Source organism: Furipterus horrens, unplaced genomic scaffold, assembly GCF_987537825.1.
Source record: "Furipterus horrens unplaced genomic scaffold, mFurHor1.1.pri manual_scaffold_1, whole genome shotgun sequence".
Classification (NCBI taxonomy): Eukaryota; Metazoa; Chordata; class Mammalia; order Chiroptera; family Furipteridae; genus Furipterus; species Furipterus horrens.
Window position 1 is genome coordinate 46,297,157 of NW_028327171.1, and position 20,726 is coordinate 46,317,882.

At 43.6% G+C, this 20,726-nt stretch overlaps 2 protein-coding genes across 2 annotated transcripts in view; both read right to left on the reverse strand.

The window, feature by feature from the left end:
* Positions 1 to 1,919: 1,919 nt before the first annotated feature.
* TMEM41A (transmembrane protein 41A) lies at positions 1,920 to 11,856 on the reverse strand. The gene is made up of 5 exons (XM_090275080.1): positions 11,629 to 11,856; positions 9,891 to 10,044; positions 6,389 to 6,550; positions 5,861 to 5,999; positions 1,920 to 3,707 (listed from the first exon to the last, which is right to left on the reverse strand). The coding sequence occupies exons 1-5, from the start codon at positions 11,745 to 11,747 to the stop codon at positions 3,487 to 3,489; spliced, it is 795 nt and encodes a 264-aa protein (XP_090131206.1). The 5' UTR covers positions 11,748 to 11,856; the 3' UTR covers positions 1,920 to 3,486.
* A 5,685-nt stretch (positions 11,857 to 17,541) lies between these two features.
* Positions 17,542 to 20,726, reverse strand: part of LIPH (lipase H) — a 37,952-nt gene continuing 34,767 nt past the window's right edge. Inside the window, exons 9-10 of the mRNA XM_090275090.1 lie at positions 19,534 to 19,707; positions 17,542 to 18,369 (exon numbers count right to left, since the gene is read on the reverse strand). Coding sequence (XP_090131216.1) covers positions 18,282 to 18,369; positions 19,534 to 19,707 — 262 coding nt within the window. The 3' untranslated portion in view covers positions 17,542 to 18,281. The remainder of the gene's footprint in view (positions 18,370 to 19,533; positions 19,708 to 20,726) is intronic.

Below are 20,726 nucleotides of genomic sequence, written 5' to 3' on the forward strand. Positions count from 1 at the left end.
ATTTATATGGGTTTTCTGTTGTTGTGTTTTTGCCACTAAGCCAGAAACCAATATGCCACCACATACCACCATCAGCAATCTATACTCTAACACTCAAGACGAACGTTATTTACTGATCACCGTATTCGTTCCTACTGAGCCTGGGCACAGCCTCAGAACCTCTCACAACACAGCACTGGGAGCAACTACTACCACTTGATTAGAACTGGTGTGCTCATATTTAACTGCCGAAAGGTGGTTTGAGATCTGGAGTCAGGCCTAATGGAAAATGACAGAATCGCACCCGTGTTCTCCTTATGGACCCCACCTTCTGGCTCTCAGGGGGCAGCACCACTTGCCTCCACCCACTGCCCTTTTGGACTACAATTCCAACTGAATAAACTCTAATTACTGACAAATTAAATTCTAAAATATGTCTTTTCATTTACATCATTTCATTGTGCTAAATAAGCATGTTGCTCCCTCACCTTCTATGAACAGAAAGTTAATACAGTATGTTAAGTCCCAGTTACTTGCTTCTTCCTTCGACTTTGTGAGACTAATGTACCAAAACAATGTGACATTATTTTTGTAAGACTTTCACTTGTACTGTCAGTATGAATTTGGTGACTTTCCAGGCAGCAAGTTTTCTTCTTTGACGATTTCATAGAATAAATGTCCTAGTATATTCACACCACCAATATTCCCAGCCTCACTCACTAGCACACAAGAATCACACTAGTCTGCTTGTTTGCATGTTACAGCCAATACTGCAGGCACCCAAGCGGAGGCCCCCTGTGGAACCTGGAACACTTCTCAGGGACAGGTGGCAGAAGAGGGGAGCTCTGAGAAAGGGTTACCCCAAAGGAGTTAAGGCTTTGATTAACTCGCATGCCCAGAGCATGATGGCAGGATTTCATAGAGCCAAGCCCCCAAGCAGATGGCAAGGTCACTGTAAGGCAACTTCTGGCAGAATCAGATCTACTGCCGAGAGCCACTTCACAGGACGCAGGGGAAGGCTGGCTGCTGGCTGCTGCCCATGACCAGGCAGACGGGGTCCTCTGATGGTTGTACTCTGGAGGAAACCCCAGTCGGAATGCACAAGCTACTAGGAAGACATCCCTTTTTGACCGTGTCACCTGGGAGCACTTTACCTCCAGTGACCATTTCTCAAGACTCTGGAAGTGGGAAGACACACTTCAATTCTTTATTGCAATAATTTGAATTCCCTATCAATTTGGAGCAAAGAAACTTCACTTTTGTGGTAATGTCTCAAAATAAACTCCCTCCTCTGTCCCCTGAGGTCTCCGCTACTGTTAGTTCCCTGCACTGTGTGGGCTTCTGATGCCGACTCCCTTTGTATCAAACAATTGTACAGCAGTGGGAACAAGAGTGATATCAAAGCAAACAAATGCATGGAATTAAAAAGTGTACTTCACTATTTCTGGTCGTCTTTTCCTAAAGGCGCCGATTGTGTCCTGAGAGCTGTCTTCACCAATTTCAGCGTCTGTATGAACTTTAGGGAAAGCAGACTGTATGTGACTGGGTTTCTTGCAGCCAGGAAAAAACAGGAGATAGGAAAGCTGTTTCTGTGGCTCTTTCATTAGACACATTCACAAAAGGTAGACCATCATTGTTTTATTTTGTTGTAGCCTCTTCCTGATTATTCTGGCATAGCCTAGGGAGGCGTTCTGCTTCTTCCCAACAGCTTCCCTGCTGCCCATCTTATAGCTATTAAGCATTATTAGTGACCCTGCTATAAAGTGAGCATAGAGAGGGGAAAGGTCAAAGTGAAAATCTGGCTTCCAGAAAATAACTGGTAAAACGCCTGGGAGTGGAGAGCTAAACACCATTTTGGACCGTCATATTCTCTCCCAATCCTGGTTCCCGCTGGCAAAGGGAATTGAAAGTTAGCACCGCATACAAACACATACCACACAGAACATTTATATCCATTTATTTGGGAAATTGCTTAGCCTGTAAACTCACAACTGATAAGGCACACTGTTGCAAGATTATGGGGGACGAGGGAGAGAGACCAATCTAAGGGTTCCGATAAAGGGCAAAGTGTGGAAAGCTTCCTTGTTTCTCCCTCCCTTCCCCTACTCCAGGAACCCACAGCCACGGATTTCAAAGTCCAGTTGGCCTCTTCACCCCCACCCTTGTTATCAGGCTTCTTTTAAAGCAACACATCTTTAGAAATGAAGTCGTTGTTTTTCTTTTTCTTTTTTTGGATCATACGAGTCCAAAAAACAATGCTTGGGAATTCATTCTCAAGAATTCATGTACAACATGTGGCCTAGATTAAAGCCTTGGCAAGATTCTTGGTCAAGCTAAATCAAAAACCCAGCAGATCATGCCCAGGGGCGACAGTTCTGGTGAGGACTGAGTTCCTCCTATAACGTACAGGATCCCAGAGCTGGTCAGCTTAGGTGCGAAGGTCCATCTGTCCCGGGAAGTAATAACCCATGTCTGTGCCAATTCAACACTGCTGCTATAGGAAGCAACGACGGCTATGGGGAATTGAAATACAACACAACAAAGTAACCCAAAACCAAGTTTTCCTCTTATAATTAAAAGATAAAATATAATCACTCCTCAGGTTATTCTTGGCAAATGACAAACTGAAAAACTCGGATGGTACACTGGTTAATGTCTGAGCATACTGAATCCATTCTTGCAGCAGGAGGGAGAAGGGATTGCCACACAGAAAGGACAGATTAGAAAATGTACTGATGGTCATTTGGTTCAGGTGAGTCAAGGACTCTGCACTGTCCAGATGTATAGGAATTTCTCCTGAACATATACATAAAATATGGAGTTCGTTCCATTCATATTTAATAGTCTGTTGCAGTCAGCTTAATTGTCAGGACATGCCACCAGAGGAAATGTGACATACAAGGTAACATCAGTGTGTCTGGACGCAAAGAGGATCACAGAAATCACTGTGCATTTGAGCTGTACACTGAAGCTCTCAGCAGTTTGTCAGCTTCTTTCCCCTGGTTTATGGAAGAGGTAGGTCATCAGCAAAAAAATAGAGAAGAAACACTTCTCAGGAGACTAACAAGATGAAGAGGATGTCAGTGACATGGGCTCACATGTCATCATTTAAACCAATAACAAATACCCGAGACTCAGCAGAACACCTGTCACAACAGCCTGTCACGTTGCAGAAGACACACTCTGGACAAGACCCTCCTCTCCTGAGGCAGCTCAGGGCTTGGCAAGAGGCAAGTACAACAGATTGTCCCAAGTCCCTTGTTATTCAATAAAATATAAACTGGGTTTTCTACGAGGCTATCCATTTCACAGTGTCCTACTAAACCAGGGCTGGTTTGAGAACCTGATATAATTCACCTTCTAGAGCACAGTGTCCTTTATGATAAGACACTACACACAGATGAACAGTGTTAGGGTAATTAAAACACAATGAAGGGCTGTAGAGGACCACACCCATTACACATGTAAGCAACATAGTCCAGGGACACAGCAACCAAAATACCCAGATCACATGCCCTTTCTGTTATTTAGATGACTGGTGTTGCTTGATCCATTCAAATGCAGGTCTTTCTGACTAAATTTTTTAATGAGGGTTCCAGGAACTAAAGCCACCAGAGCGATGGCCAACAGCTTAAAGACAGTCTCCCAGGAGAACAGAGCATCCAGAGAGGTAAGGGTTGACAGGATGGAGCCTGTCTGCACACAGATGAAGTTGTAGGGGATCAAACCTGGAAGGAGGAAAGGGAAAGAGCCTGTTACTGGGGGAGGCAGGAAAAGGAAGAACGGTAGCCCTCCAGAAGTGTCACCACAAATTCACGACAGGGACTCCAGGTTTGGCTTTTTTCCCAGCTCCTAACCCCTAAACCTGTTACCTCCTTCCCTCCTTTTCCACTTCTCCCCTCCTTTCTTCACTTCCCATATACACCTGCCTTGTTCAACAGAAGGATTTGAGATGGTTTACAAAAATATATACACTACAGTAAGATTACAACGATTTTAACAGGAAAAAATAAATGAGTGAAGGATAAAATAAAGGAGTACAGTTAGAACACAAATGTATAAGATTCACCCATTTGCTAGAGGTGGGTCTCAAATGAGGATCTAAACACCCAAGAGCCAAGTAAGAAGCACCAGCATTATGAGATTTACAGTACGCTTAACATAAAAACAAACAACTTTCTCCGAGGTACTACTATGTATGTTCTATACTGTTTCTAAGAGGTCACCAAATTCACAGGATCTCAAAAGTCTGAGTGGTGGCTGGTCGGGCTGGTGGCATAACAATCCTCTGTGAGGCTGATAAAAACACCACCTCAGGCTCCACCCCAGAGACGCTGGTTGCCTGAGTCTAGTAGAGCATCAGGAACCTGCTTTTTTTTTTCTTTTTTTAAATTTGTCATTTTTTACTTTCAATTACAGCTGACATACATTATTACATCAATTTCAGGTGTACACACCAATGATTAGACAGTACATAACTTACTAAGCGATCATCCCAATAAGCCTCGCAACCACCTGGCACCATATAAAGTTATTAGAAAACCACTGACCATAGCCCTGCATTGTACTTTACATTCCCATGACTATTCTGTAGCTGCCAATTTGTCCTTCTTAATCCTTTCCCCCTTTTTCATGCATACCCCCAACCCCCTTCCCACCTGGCAACTGTCAAACCATTCTCTGTATCTATGAGTCTGTTTCTGTTCTGCTTGTTTATTTTTTTAGATTCAATTGTTGACAGATATGTACTTATTGCCATTTTATTGTTCATGTTTTTTATTTTTTCTTCTTCTTCTTAAAGAAGACCCCTTAACAGGAACCTGTGTTCTAAAAGCCTCTCCTTTGCCTACTCTTATTGGTTTGGGACCCCCCGATAATCCACCCCTCTTCTACAGATGATGCCTCAAGATCACAGACCACTCAATGTTGCCCAGCTTGTCAGAGAGGAGCCTGGAACTCTGGTGTCCCAAATCTTTCCACGCTTTGCGCCACCTAAGTTATTACCGGCTACTGAGGCACTAAGACACTTTGTGTGAAAGCTGATATGACCAGAATAAACTGGGAGATTTTGCTTTAAGATCTCAATTCCTCTCAAGAATCCCCTATTAATAGCAGCTGCTCAACCACAGATTTATTATGTTTGCCGTAGAAGCCCTGATTATTCTTTCCCTCCATGCCCTAAAGAAGGTTTAAGAGAGGTAATCCTTGCGTTGCGCGTAAAGAGAATGGTTTACTTCCCAAACAAAATAATAGTCACTAACAACAGGATGTTAGCACTACAGCCTGCTCATAAAGGTGGTCCAAGGCCCATACTTTGAGAAACACTGACTGCTCTAGCCCCTCATCTGGCTAAGTGGCCCACTGAGGGTAAGTGGCTTGCTGGAGGTCACACAACTGCCAAAAGGCAAGAGGAACTTCAATGGTACCAGCTGCTTCCTAAGGCAAATCTTACACCAGGCGCCAAAGCCAGATAGGAAGGCTTTTGCTATGTTCCTTTCCTCTGTCTCTGTCGTTTCTTCTGCCCACATACCCTTATTCTAACCCTGCATGTCCTGCTAGTATTTACTGAGCACCTACCATGGGCCAAGTCACGTGCTTTAGATGACTCCTCTAATCCCAATGCCTAGCACAGTGCTTGGCACACAATAGGTACTAAAACAGTGGTAAAATAAAGTTCTGTTTTTTCTGAAAGTATTTTTATAAGGTTTCTTATTGAAGCCCAAGTAGATTTGAAATCAGGATTTTAGCCAATAAGGCTTGAGGATGCTCTTCATGAGCCGCTGCTCTCAGAGGCAGGCATATGGCCGTGTGGCCGCGAACCCAGGGCAGTCCCCCAGCGTGACCACCCTGAAGCTTCAAACTTACTCCATCAGTGTCTTACCGATAAGAACAGAGAAGAAGAACTGCCCAATGGGGATGTTCAGAATCGGGGCCGAGAGGTTCAAGAACCAGTTTGGTGTCATGGGGAAAAGTCTCAAAAACAGTAAGAAAAAAAACAAGCTGTTTCTGTTCTCATCCACCTGTAGCCAAAGAAGACAAGGCCATTAGGAAGCAGAAAGTTTCCAGGTATTGAAAATTGTTGGTGCCAGGCACTGTTCTAGATACTTTACACATTCTGTTCCCAAATCTCCCAACAACCCTCCAGGGTAGAGACTGTTTTCCTCGTTTTTAAAACAGAGATAACCTGAGGCTCAGAGATGTCAGGAACTTGCCTAAAGTCACAGAGCTGGTAATGATGGAGCTGAGATTTGATGCCAGGTCTGTGCCTCTTGGAAACATCAAAGGAACCCCTGGGGCCTCCAGAAGCAGGGTGGAGGAACACTGTGGGAAACCCCTGCCCCTCACCCCCTTCAGGGTCACAAGGTGACTCTGTGGGAGTCCAGCACTCAGAGGTACCCCTTCCCCTTACCTTCCTCTGCAGTGGGGCCACTTTATCAGGAAAGTAGGAGACCACCAGTTGTTTGCCAAACATACTGGAAAGCAGGTAGCAGCATGTGGCACCCACTGATGTCAACACACAGCACAGCAGAAGCCCTAGCCATGGCCCAAACAAAGCACCGGCTAAAACGTTCTGCAAAGAAAACAAACCCCTCAGCCACGAGAACATCTGGCAGCTACCATTCACCTCATCCCAGAAGTCAAGACTCTTATGTTTCCAGGGGGATGAATGGTGATGGAAGGAGACTTGACTTTGGGTGGTAAATATACAAGGTAATATACAGATGACGCACTGTAGAATTGTATAGCTGAAACCTGTATAATTTTATTAACCAATGTCACTCCAATAAATTCAATTTAAAAAAAGTTTCCCTGGCTGGGTTGCTCAGTTGGTTGGAGCATCGTCCCATACACCAAAAGGCTGGGGGTTCAATCCCTGGTCAGGGCACATACCTAGGTTGCCGGTTTGATCCCCGTGTGGGAGGCAGCCAATTGATGTTTCTCTTTCACACTGATGTTTCTCTCTCTTTCTCTCTCTCTCTCTCACTCTCTCCCTCTCTCTCTCTCTCTCTAAAATCAATAAACATATCCTCGGGTGAGGGTTTTTTGTTTTTTGTTTTTTTAAATATAGAGTCATAGGTTCCCTCCACCCTCCTGGCCAAAACCCAACTCCCATTTTAAAGAATGAAAAGTGTTAAAAGAGCTGAGAACTACACCCTGGCTTTGATAACTTCACCTTTAAAACAGGGATGAGGATTAAAACCTCAGAGGGCAGGAGATAATAAAATGAGAAAATAGGGCCTTGGCTGGTGTGGCTCAGTGGATTGAGCGCTGGCCTGTGAACCAAAAGGTCACCTGTTCAATTCCTAGTCAGGGCACATGCCCGGGTTATGGGCCAGATCCCCGACTGGGGGCGTGCAAGAGGCAACCACACATTGATGTTTGTCTCCCTTCCTCCCACCCTTCCCCTCTCTCTAAAAATAAATAACATCTTTAAAAAAAAAATTTTTTTTTTAATGAGAAAATAGGAGTATACAGCACCCAGCCTGCTGCATGGGCTGTGGTACATCTTGCAACCACGGGTGCTCCGAGAAGGCAGAAATGAAACTCACAAGTTATTTTTTATCATTTTAAATGAACACAAACCATGAATTTTCCCTCAGTAAGACCACACAAGCTGGAATTACATCTATGTGGTATGCTAATAATGAGGGTTTCATGTTGACCAGAGATCTGGGTGACATTCAAAAAAGTCTTAGATGAACAAAAATGACAAAGTGAGCCAATACTCCTTAAATGCACAAGCTATATATAAAATGTCTTATTTCTGTCCTGACCAGTGTGGTTCAGTTTGTTAGGCATTTTCCCATAAAGTGAAAGGTCGCTGGTTCGATTCCTTATCAGGGCATATGCCTGGATTGTGGGTTCGGTCCCCAGTTGGAGTACATACGAGAGGCAATCCATCAATGTTTCTCAATACATTGATGTTTCTCTCCCTCTCTTTTTTTCTCCCTTGCCCTCTCTAAAAATAAATAAATAATATCTTTTCTTTTTAAGCGTTTATATATATGTGTGTGTGTGTGTGTGTGTGTGTGTGTATTTTTTTTTTTTTTTTTAGATTTTTTTTTATTTTATTTTAGAGAGAGGGAAAAGAAGGGAGAAAGAGAGGAAGAGAAACATTAACGTGTGGTTGCCTCTCACGCACCCCCAACTGGGGACCTGGCACACAACCCAGGCATGTGCCCTGACTGGGAATCGAACCAGCAACACTTTGGTTTGCAGGCCAGTGCTCAATCCACTGAGCCACACCAGCCAGGGCAATAAATAAAATCTTTAAAAATAAATAAATAAATTGTCTTGTTATTTTGCTTTTTGTTGGAATTACATCTATGTGGTATGCTAATAATGAGGGTTTCATGTTGACCGGAGATCTAGATGACATTCAGAAAAGTCTTAGATTAACAAAACTGACAGAGAGCCAATACTTCCTAAATGCAATTTGGCTGCTTAACATCGTCTTGCCAAATGTGGGATCCTCATTCAATCCTCACCATGACCCTGTGTCATATACTATCCATACCCCCTTCTGCAGGAGAGAGATTAGGTGTTGTGCCCAAGGTCACACTAGGCAGAGACAAGTTCATCTCTACGTGGCAGCTGGCTCTTTGCTCTGAAGAGGGATCAGCTCGAGTGAGAAGGCAGGCACCCAGGAAGTCAGCCCCTGACCTCAAACATTAGGCACCTCCCCTGTCACTCTTGGATGGCCACATTTGCTACTCTTTCAGTTTCCAACAAAGAAACTGCTTAAGCAGATCCAGCCTAAGCCTGCAGTAGAGAAAAGATGCTGGGGCAGGAGAGAGAAGCAGGGTTTCCTGTTCCATCACACAATCACTCAACAAGTGCTTGAGGACCACTGTGACCAGGCACTGTCACCACACCAGCCACTCAACACCCACTGTTTCACTTAATCCTCCTACACAACAACCCTAGAGGGTCACATACAAGTAACAGGGTTGGAGAAGTTAAAAGGCTTCCCCATGGTTACACAGCCGGGATTCAAACCCATCCCAGACCCTAACATACATATACTCATATATTTACATGAACCAGTTTAAAATGCTGCTGAGGGGAAAGCACAGATCATTCTGTATAACCTGAGATGGGAACTGATGAGAGGCATCCAACAAGCAGAGAACAAGCTCAGGTCTGACACTGTGGCTCCAGAGGGGCCACCGGGAAAATCAGAATGACTTGTTCTCTCCCCGCCAGGGAAACTTCTCGATCCTCTACAGCCTAACATTACCATGAACAATTTGCATTTGTTCATCAAATACTTATGAAGGCACCTCACTGTACCAGGTAAAGGAATACAAGGGCTGAGAATAAGAAACAGGCTCTACCCTCAAGGAACTCAGGAACTTATAGACTACTGGAGAAAACACTTTTTTTTTTCAGGGAGGGGGGCTTGATCAGAAGGACTTGGGCCCCCCAAAAATAGATTATTTTTTTCCTGGATGTTCCCTGAATGCTTTTGCTTCTTCATCTAAAACAGTGTCAAAATGCAGACTGTTACAGGAGCTCTGAGTGGGAGTTGACCCAGCTCAGGGTATATGTGTGTGTCTCCCAAGATCAGTGCTCCATCGCACTCAAGCCTTAGAAACAAAAGCAGCATATCTGAAAGGAAAGGCAGACTCTGGAGCTGGGTGGAAGTGGGTTCAGATCCCAGCCTTACTCCCTCCTCACCTTGGGCTCTTGGACAGTCACTCAACCTCTCCCCACATTATAAGACTGTTGGGGCAGATTAAATAAGGTCATGCAGCTAAAACAACTAGGACAATGCCTACCACAAGGGAAGCTGTCAAAAATGGTAGTCCCAGTAGTCTGTCCTCTGGATTGTGTGACTTGCAGTGTAAGGGACCCTCTACAAAGGCAGAAAGTGGCTTCCTGACAGGACAGAAGGACAAGGCACTGACCAGGAAGCTGGAGCCAGGGATGGCAAAGCACTGTTTGTAGAGGTAGGCACTGCAGAAGAGCAGGAACACGTAGGCCTGGTGCTCCTTCCGGTAGTCTCGTAGGACCTCGGAGAGCTCCCGCAACTCAGCCAGGTCAGAGGGGAACCACAGTGACCTGGGGATTTGGAAAAGCAGATGGAAACATGAGTCCAGATCAACCTGGTACCTGTGAAACTCACTTGTGGTGTCGTCTTTCCAAAGTAGGTGTAGAAATGTGCTCATCATCTGCTCTTCTGGAAATATGCACATAATGGGAGCCCCAGATGATGGGTGACCTGCTACAACACAGCAAAGCAGACAGAAGGGCCCTGGTTCGGAAGCAAGAGAACTCGTCTGAATTCTACTACTATCCAGCTGTGTGATATTGCGCTAGTCCCTGGGCCTCAGTTTCCTTATCTGAAAAATGAGGATTGGTGTTGGATAATCACTAAGTTTCCTTTTAGCTCTCAGGTTTTATGATCTATTTTTAAGAACCAAATGGATCAATTTCCAGGCAAGTACAAACGTCCTAAATTGCCTCCCTTTCAAGGAGTCTCCCGCCCCCACAAACGTTAGGCCAAGGACAATTCAAATTTCATCCTTCTCTTGAGTTTCTAGGTAAAATGACTGTTTTAGCAGACAGTAACAAGCAAATTAAAGGTTCTGTGGGAAAGTATATTCGTACTGCACCATAAACATAACCTCTTAATAATATGTCAGGCTTGAAACTAACCCCTTCAAATAGCCTGCTTTTCCACCCTACTGTTTATCTGGTCCTCAATGTACTCTGAATCCTGTACAAGGGTTACAGTGTAAAGGCTACTTTGTCTCAGCTATCTGAACAACCCTTGAATCCATCGATTCTGGGCAAACCCTCCTAGCTCTCATCAAAATGTTTCTCTTAGCATATCTGACATCCACGGCAAAGCCTTCCCAGCTAGAGCAAAAGAATACAGTAACTGAAAATAATTGTCCAAATATTCAAATATCAGTAACATCCTTGCAATGCTGTGCCAGGCATACTCCCATGAACTATACAAATAGCAGAGCACTCAGGACAAACCAGCCTGGTAGGTATTACACCGCCTCTGCCTCACCCAGTACGGTGATGATAAGGGGAAAGGTAGAGACAGTCAGGAAGAGGGGCCGACCCTAAAATTAATTCCTGAATAATTTAAAGTTGTCCATGAAACGTTTCACCTGAAGATCGAATGCCTTTAAGTCCCAAGGGTAGACCTACGTGAAGTGGGGTCACGATGTAGGGAGGCTGAGAGCAGTCGTGAAGATGGGGCTGGAGGTCCAAACAGGGGCGAATAGGAGTTAGGGCTAAGCCTGGTAAAGCTGTGGGAAAGCGAATGGGCTGGTGAAACCACGGCGCGAACAGAGGCGCTCGAACAGCCTCTGCCCGGCGTAAAGCGCCGCGTTTCCGCCCCCAGAAATCAGCACCCAAGGGGAACCTGCCGCGAGCCCAGACGGCACACCAGTGCAGCCAGCAGCACACAGGTCCCGGCCAGGGCCAGCCCCGCTCCGACCCACCCGGCCTGCCCGAGACCATGTAGAAGGCGGCCCGGGTACCTGACCGCTATCGCCTGTCCTAAAACTGAACCCCAAATCTCGGCCCCGTCGCCCTCGATCCGGGAATCCGTATCTCCCATTCCCAGACCCCATCCTCGAAACTGGCTCCTTTCCTCTGACCTGAGCCCTGGTCCCCGCCACGCACCTGCCTTCAGTCTCCTCGGCGGAGCTCCGTGTCGGAACGCGGGGCAGTCGAGTCGACAGCACGTACAACGTGAAGGTGCAGCCAACGAAGACCAAGAGCAGGCAGAGCAGTGAACGCATCTCGGCGCCCGCCCTCCGACCCGCCGGGCCGCTGAGGAGCCTAGAGCCAGAGTCGAGGACCACGCCGAGCGCAGACGGAGCCAGGGGAACGCGTTTGAAGACGGACCGGGGCGGGACCCGCGCCAAACCCCACCCCCATGTCGAGGCCCCGCCCCGGCTCCGACAAACTCCACCCGCCTATGCCTGGGCCAAGATTCCAGGGGCAACCTTTCTTTTGGACACTCTCCTTGCATATCTGTCCTTTCACTTTTTTTTTTTTTTTTTTTTTTTTTTACTTTTATTTCTGTTTCTTTCTCCAGGTATTTGTAGGCTCTCTGCCAGGCGCTGGAAGATCCAGCGGCAAATCACGAGCCCTGCCCACAGTATGCTTGCAGTCTATTGGTCAAGACAGTATTGTTGACGACCAGCTGGCACACCAAGCAAACGCAGCCAGTCTAGAAGCAGGGGCTCCAATAGAGTGCAGTGAGCTGGACATAATGACCACAGGAATTATCAGAATTACCTTTTATTGATGCATAATCTAATGTTCACAACAAGGTTGCTATTTTTGTCTTTAACAGATGAAAACTCTGAATCTTAGAAGGATTGACATTCACCCAAAGAAACGCAGGATTAGAATCCAAGTCAACCTGGGTCCTAAACTACTTGCTCTACACTGAGTGGATGAGGAGGAGGTGGGGCTTGAATTTACCTTAAAAGATGAGCAAGATTTCCACAACAGAGAAAGAAGGGAGAGAAGGAGGTGAAGGCCCAAGTAAGGCACCAAAGTCAAGTCAAGGTTCAGTGAAGACTAAGGTGTATGAAAAATGAGTGAGAAGTTAGGGACAAAATGGAAAGCATTGAAAGGTAGGCAAAGAAATTGGACTTTTTAATACTGTACATGGTGAGACACCAGCAGATGTGGGTAAGCAAGAGAATGTTTTAGTTCCCATTTCAGGATGTTTGCTCTTGCAAATGAATAGAATACATTCTGAGTCTATAGTTGCAACCGTCCTGATGAGAAAGGATGCAGGCCTGAGCCAGTGGGAATGAAGGAAAGAAGATGGACAGACTGGAAGAAATTGAGTTGGTAGGACATATGATTGATTAAATAGAGAAGGGACAGAGAGGATTCCAAAATGTCACTATTCTGAACAGAGAAAGCTTCCTTGTCATATCATCCAGAACACCTCTTGGGCCAAATGAGGAGCACCTGTCAGAATTTGAAATGTACAAATTCCTAGCAATTCCATGTCCAAAAATCTAATCTATAGATATGTCCCTAGATAGACAAAGATGTATGTTCAAAGGTATCCTCTCAGTTTTGCTTCAACATTAAGATTGCGAATGACCTAAATGCCCATCAGTAGGGCACTAGTGAGGTAAATTATGGTTTATTCACAAATGCAACACTAGGTAACCTCCTAAAAAAGAGAGGCAACTCTATATATCCTATACAGTTCAGTTGCCAGATAGATAAGTTGCAGTGTTAGAGTATATATTATGACTCATTTATAAGAAGATTAAAGGATACACTTTATCTTTCAAAATACCAAAGCATTAATGAATGAAACGATTTAGAGTCTGGGATTTGCATAAAAATAATGGGAATGGCCTTTCGGCTAGACCACCATCTTCCAGTAATTTGCCAAAATGACCAACACAGAGGGAAAGATGAGAGGCACCCACTATGCACTATATATTCTCAAGGCCTTTTAGAAAACACTGAGTTACTCCTTTAGCCACACACATGTGAATCTACAAGAAGAGTGATATTGTAGACATCAAGGGAATGGGCACTGTTCCCAAAGGATTGTCCCACAAATGTTCCCTTGGCAAAATTGGACAAGTCTACAGAGTTACCCAGCATGCAGTTGGCATTGTAAACAAACAAGTTAGGGCAAGATCCTTACGGAGAGAATTAATGTACGTATTGAACTTATTAGGCACTCTAACAACCAAGATAGTTTCTTGAAATATGTGAAGAAAAATGATCAGAAAAAGAAGGAAGCCAAACAGAAAAGTAGGTGGGTTCAACTGGAGAGCCAGCCTGCTCCAGCCACAGAAGATAACTTTGTGAGAACCAATGGAAAGGAGCTTGGGCTGCTGGAACCCGTTCCCTATAATTCATAGTATTGTAAGTGTAAAAGACCTCTGTACTGTTAAAAAAATGTTTCTCTTAATTGAGTAGAAGTGTGGTGTCCCATCCCCAAAATAAATTTTTAAAGAAAACTTTGTGGCCTAAAAAAATAATGAGCCCTGGCTGGTGTGGCTCAGTTGGTTGGAGCATCATCCCATAGACCCTGGGGTTTGGGGGTTGATTCCCTAGCAGGGCACATAGCCAGGTTTCAGATTTGATCCCTGGTTGGGGCACGTGCAAGAAGGCAACCCAGCAATGTTTCTCTCTCTCCATCTCTCTCTAAAAGAGATGGGGGGGTGTCCTCAGTTGAGGATTTTTTTTTTTAATGAGATGAGAGTTTAGTGGGTAAGGATATAAACAAACAAGATTGTCCACTGAAATAATTGTTGAAGCTGGATGATGGGCACATGGAGGTGGATTTTATACCATTTTCTCTATGTATGTTTGAAACTTTCCATTTTTAAAAAATGGGGGTAAATGGTCTCAGCCCTCCATTCTCATTTTCCTCCCTTTAAACCCTTCATCCCAGCTGAACATGAACCATGTTAGTTCATGCCTCTGACAAGACTCTTCCTGACATCTGGCAATCTTCTCTGCCTGGAAAATCCCTATTCTCATCAACACCCAAGGCAACTGTCACTTCCACTGAGAAGCTTCCTCCAGCTCCTATAGTCAAAAAAAATTGTTCCTTCTCTATGCTTGGGGCTCCTTCTCTGTGAAGTGTCTCTATTGCTATTATTGCAAATACTATGCTCCCGTGCCATTATCCATCTCCCTAGTAGAAAGTAAATATTTCCACAAATGAAACAATATCTCATAAATCTTTTATCTGTTCTGAACCTTCGCCCTGTGCTTAGCTTAGAATCAATACTTAATAAATATTTGTTAAATTAATAGTTCAGGGCTGGCAAGAAAATGACTAGTTGTTTGGTTTGGTACAAGTTGATTTTGAGAAGTCAAAGGAATATAGGAAGAGAGAAAGTGAATGAGAAACTAGGGTTATTGAGCTTTTGTCAGAAGTGTGCCAGGGCAAGGAACAGAATAGTGAACCAGAAGGCAAGGCTCCTACTCTTAAGGGTTTTACTTTCCTTTGGTTGGGGGAAAGCATGAAGAAAGATATAATTATAGAACATGGTAAGTGCCATGGAGGAAATAAACATGCCAAAGCTTATTCCACTCCAGAGAAGCAAGTATCATTATCCCACTTATGGATGAGTAGATGAGCGGGTGTTCAGATAAAGTCACTTTGCTAGGTCCAGAGCTGGAAGTGTGGAACAGGACTCAGCCCTTGTCTGCCCCTCATGAGCCCATGCATTCTCCTCTACCTTGTACTGCCTCTCAACAAGCAGGTGAAGATTCGGGGATCAGACTGAACATTCGGATTTGGATGTCATCTGTCTCTATAGAGTTGAAATGAGGGGGGGGGGCGAGAAGAAATGGCAGCTTTCATTCATTGGGTACTGAATACACTCAAGACCTCACAGGAAGCATTTTACATGCAAAAGTGTATTTATTCCATATAACACGAAGCAAGGATTCTTAATAGCCCCCCTTTACAGTTCAGGAAATGGAAGCTTAGGAAGAGTTAAGTCAACAGAAGTCCAACACGAGCAAACACAGCATCCAATCTCTTATCCTCCGGTTCCTTTGTGAAAGCGAAGACTGAGATCAGAAGCCAGTTTGGGAAATAGTGGAATCAATGAAAAAGGACCAGGTGGTTCATTCAAGGATGTTGGATGAGGAATGGAGGTGGGCAGGAGAGGTGCCCTGAGAGCCTAATAAAGACTGTTAGAAAAGGGACCAGAGCTCAGTGTCAGAGTCCACGGAAAAATCCAGCAAGGAGACCTGAAGGTTGTGGGATTCAGCCAACACAAGGTGGTAAATAACCTTTGACAGAGCTATTTTGGGAAATACAAAATTCCCTACAGGCTCACTACCCAGGCTTCTGCTTGGCTGCCCCTGACTATCCCCCACCCCCACCACCGACTCCTGTTCTGATTCCTCCTACTCAACTTATTTACTTGGGAAAGAAGTCCTGGAATGTGCTCCCCACTCCCAGTCTACCTCTACTCTGACCCCAGTCTCCCCATTTCTCATGGCCCCCATTCCAACACCTGCAGAGCCAATTCTAACTAGCCAGTGAACTGCCTGCAGGCTGCACCAGCCTCCATCAAGGCCATTCATTCACAGTGCATGCCCAGGCAGCCTGACAAAGGACAACTGGGGGAGGGGAGGCCTTGACTTACAATTGAACATGATTCCATAAGGCTCACAAGATAATGGAGTGTTCATTTAATAAATATGTCCCAAGTGCAGGCACCACACTAGTACACAGCCCCTGCCTTGCAGAATGGTCTAGTGGAGAAAAATAGATAGTAAACAAATAATCACACAAATAGTGTACAAAAACACAACTGCAAAAAGTGCTACTAGGCAGAAGTCCAGTGTGCTGTTTGGAAAACGAGGTCTAAGCAGACTCCCCCTGAAGAAGGGACAACTGAGCTAAGATCCACACTAACTAGAGTTGATAAAGATGGTCAGGAAGAGAGTAGACTGCATCTTGGATTTGGGATTCAGACAGAGACACTAACAAAGAAAAGGGAGGAGAGGCAAGGGTACTAAGAGAGAGAGTCCAAAGTTCCAGGGGCCTTGGGAGAAAGATTCTGAGGAGAGAGTGGTCACACCTGTAACTGCCTTCAGTTCTCCTGATCACTGTTATATGAAACTCTTTGAACTTCATCTCCCCTCCAGTGAACAAACTCCCTTCCTTCCTTTACTCACTTGCCCATTCATTCATCCGTCCAACCAATTCACAGTGAGCAAGGTACCAACCTAGGAGACACCAGGAGAAGCTGCTGGAGACCCACTGGCCCGAGAAGTTTATAAATGATAGAAATGCTATTTCTGACACTTCCTTGCTATTGTTTTGACCCACTGCCTACCGGGCAAGGGAAGGACCATGAAGAAGCAACTCTGCTAATCAAAAAAATGCATAACAAATGAAATAAAATAATCCAGGCCTGTAGCCCTATAGCATATTTATCTCTCCATCCACAATGGCTGAGGAAAAGTGGGAGGGAGGAGGAAGGATGATAAAGTGTCCAAGTGGGCAGGAATGTAGCTGAGACTTACTTTTTTCAGAGTTCAGCCATTCACTGCAGGCATCCCTCAATTAAGAGAAAAACTCTGTTACCTATATAAAAATGTGCCACATGGAAACATATTTACAAAATTCTATAATTTATAGAATAGAGAGTCCATTTCTTTCAAATAAGGGCGGTTCTCACAGAAAGCAGTAGGAGAATTCACTTGGATGAGGAAGTCACCTTCCTACAGTAGCCACAGTAGTGGGACGCGTGGTGCTCACCCCTTTGGCTTGTCCCCGCACTGGGCATCTGGCCCCATGGATGGTCTTCCCTTGATCCTGGACTCTGGTCTTGGTCCTCTGGGTCTCTTGGCTTGGCTGCTGTAGTCATTTCAGATTCATGTATCACACACAGTTCTGGGGAAGCCTAAGAATTCCTCCACCTGGAGATTTCAGTGCTCCAAGAGCAAACCAGTTTATGCTTGGAATTCACATGTTAGCAACACGAGTTATTTAGCATTATTCCAAAGGGTCAATATTAATTACCTCTAACAGGTGGTTATATATAGCATATATTCATTTTGCATCTATGCATTTTCTAAATTTCCTTTAATAATCACAGGTTACATTAGTAATAAGAAAAAATAAACATTTTTCCTACTTTAGAGAAGGTGGGGAGCCACGGAGGTGGCTTTCTTGCCTTCCCAGAGCACACAGCCCAAGAGAGAAGTTGGTATTGATAAGGAATAGCTTCTTTATTACATATTAGATAAGCTATATAAAAATAAATAAAAGCACATTCACATTTATCAAACCACTCATGGATGCAGCACCCATGGGGTTTCAAAGAACCCGTCACAAACTTGCCTCCCAGACCCACACAACAGCCCTGTGAGGTAGGTCAGTCTCCATTCCCTTCTCTGTGTGGGAACCTGGATGAATCTGGCACAGGAAAAGTGGAATCGGGTCCAAAGTGAGGTCTCCTGCCAGTTCTTCCCTTTGAGATACTTGTCCAACTGAACTGCCCGAGTGATAGGCTGCAGAATCACAGGGCAGAACAAACGAGGCCCCAGGATGCAGCCAGACAAGGTGCTGGGCTGCCTGGAGCCTAGCTATTTCTGACTTGCCCTACTTAGAGGCTCCCTTCCCAGGACTGCTCTATAATCCAAAGCTGTCTGATATTTTTCAATGTGATATCCATAGGACACTACTGGAAAAAAACCTGGTTTCTCCATACATTTTGTGCCTTGAGGAAAAGGTAAGATGAAGCTTTTAAAAAGCCTGTCATGGCTTTCTCGATGTTACTGGTGCTCATGCGTCCTGACAACAGTTACATCTGCATCTTTGGGCAAAAAATAGGTTGGAAGACTGTTTCAATGTTTTCGAACAGTACAAGATCATACCGGCACAACTGGGGCCTGTAAAAATAAGATAAAATATTCTTGTCAAGAAAATAATAAAATGACCCTAGTCTAGTAAAATAAATTATATTATATCCTTAGCATATAAAATGATTTAGCAATTACTTCTAATGCTATAAGAAAATACTTATCATAAATAAGCAAAGTAACATCAACAATAAGAAGAAAGCAAGACGTAAATTTTTATTTGACATATAACTTTAACTAGGTTTAAAAACAGTAATAGAAATCAGAATAGAGAGAAATAACCAAAAATATTAACAGTGGTTGCCTCTAAATAATGACATTATGTGCGATGTTTTGTTCCAAAATTTTCAAATGAACATGTATTCCTTTGGTAATCATGGAAAAAGTATTAAAAAGTCCTACAGTTTTAAAATGTAATGACTCTCCTCTTAGAAGAAACTTGTCTTATTAAACGTTTTAGGGTACCCTAAACCTTCAGGAAAAGAAGAATTTGTTAAGTACTAACTGTTCACATCACTTCTGGACTCTATCCATGGATTGGATGCTAGGACTATATGAGGCATTAGTAACAAAACATATATGCCATCACAACCTTTTCTTCTCTCTTTTATCTCTCTCTTTCTACACACAAACACACAAACACACACACACATACACACATTGTTGTTTACTTCTTTAAAATCAGCTGAGAATAGGTTATTTACCACTTAATTCTTTAGTGTGTATTTCCTAAGAACAAGGATATTCTCAGTGCAATTATCAAATTTAACATTGATACAGTACTTTCATACTATATCCATGGAATACAATATTCTCATTTTTCTGTACCATTTTTATACCAGTCCCTGTTCTATCAGTTTGCCAAATTATATAAGATTTTCTTTTTTACAACAAATTATCAGCTTGCAAAGCAATGTGGGTAGAGTGGTTAGGGAGCAATTGTATAACTCTAAACATATAACCACATTATTTATTTAGGTTATTAGGACACCCATCTTTAAGTGTGTACCAGTAAAATTTTCTTGGATTACTGGGCCAATTGTTGTTATCAAGTCTATTCTTGGAAAACCCCTCACTTCCTTCACTGTGGTTGATGAAGTCCAATTACATAGAATTAGACCAAGCAGACTGGACCAGACCAACAGCATCTTTGGAAAACAGGAGCTTGTCAAACCCTGCCTATGTATGGCTCACCTGTCTGGATGGGCGAGTGACCTTAATTTCATTCGGATAATCCTGAGCTTGTACTTCGGGCCTATGAGAGATCCTGTGGAGAACACCAAGGAAATGGCTGCCACTTTCTCCAGGTCTTGATGAAATCTTGCAAGCAGACTCACTTGGTGGTATTTCTGAAATGTTGCAGGTTCACTAGAAGGAAGAGATAACATTTTTTAAAATGGATATAGATTGCTAGTGAAACATTACAGTTTTGAAGCTCACAAATCACAAGTGAGCAGGAAGCCACTTGACTCCATAGCCTGCGATAGCCGACTTTTGTGGGCAAAGTCCACTGGATTCCAAAGGACTGTGTAAGTGAAGCTGCTGTCCCCAGGACTGATGAAATGCTGTGACTTCAGAAAGGTGTGTGCTGCACCCCCAACTCTTGATACAGGTCTCCAATTCCCTGAAAACTTCTGCAAGGTGAGTATTATAATATTTATTTTACAGACAAGGAAACAGATGCTTTTAAAGGATGGATTTAATAGTATGTGAATTATATCTCAATTTTTTTAAGGTTAAAAAAAGAAATACATCTAAAACATGGATATAGGGAAAGTTATCAGGCAGATAATAACCTTGAATGTGACTCCTTTGCACCCATAGTCTGGTAAGACTACATGAATTCAAAGTACATACTACCCTTTCCTTTAACTGTAGTTGTGAAAATAATACTAAAATGTTCAAGTTTACCTTGCAAAAAAAAGTAGCCATTATCTCCCACATAATAGAACATCTCTTTTCTTTTTTCCCCATATATTCTCTGACTGGTTATGACTTTTTCAGAAACATGACTAAAATGAGAATGATTAAACATGACTAAAATAAAGATGTTTAAGGTCTCTATCATAGTCAAGATAAAAACCTCCAAATAAATTTAGGAGTTCATATTTGGGAGAAATTTACTATGTAAAATTAAAACTTTTAAGACATGTAAAGCAAATATACAACCAATTATTGGCATGAATATTCAAATTTTGTTAGGTGAATGCTCCGCATTATATAACTGCATGTGCTCCCTTGCACATGTCATAAACCACCTGAGACTGATTCCTTAAGATGTGCTATATACCCAGCCGGTGCTCTCCCTGGAATGCTGCCCCACTGTGGGTTTGAGGACTTAACACTGTAGTGAGGCCTATGAAACAGACTGATGAAGAACCCTAAAA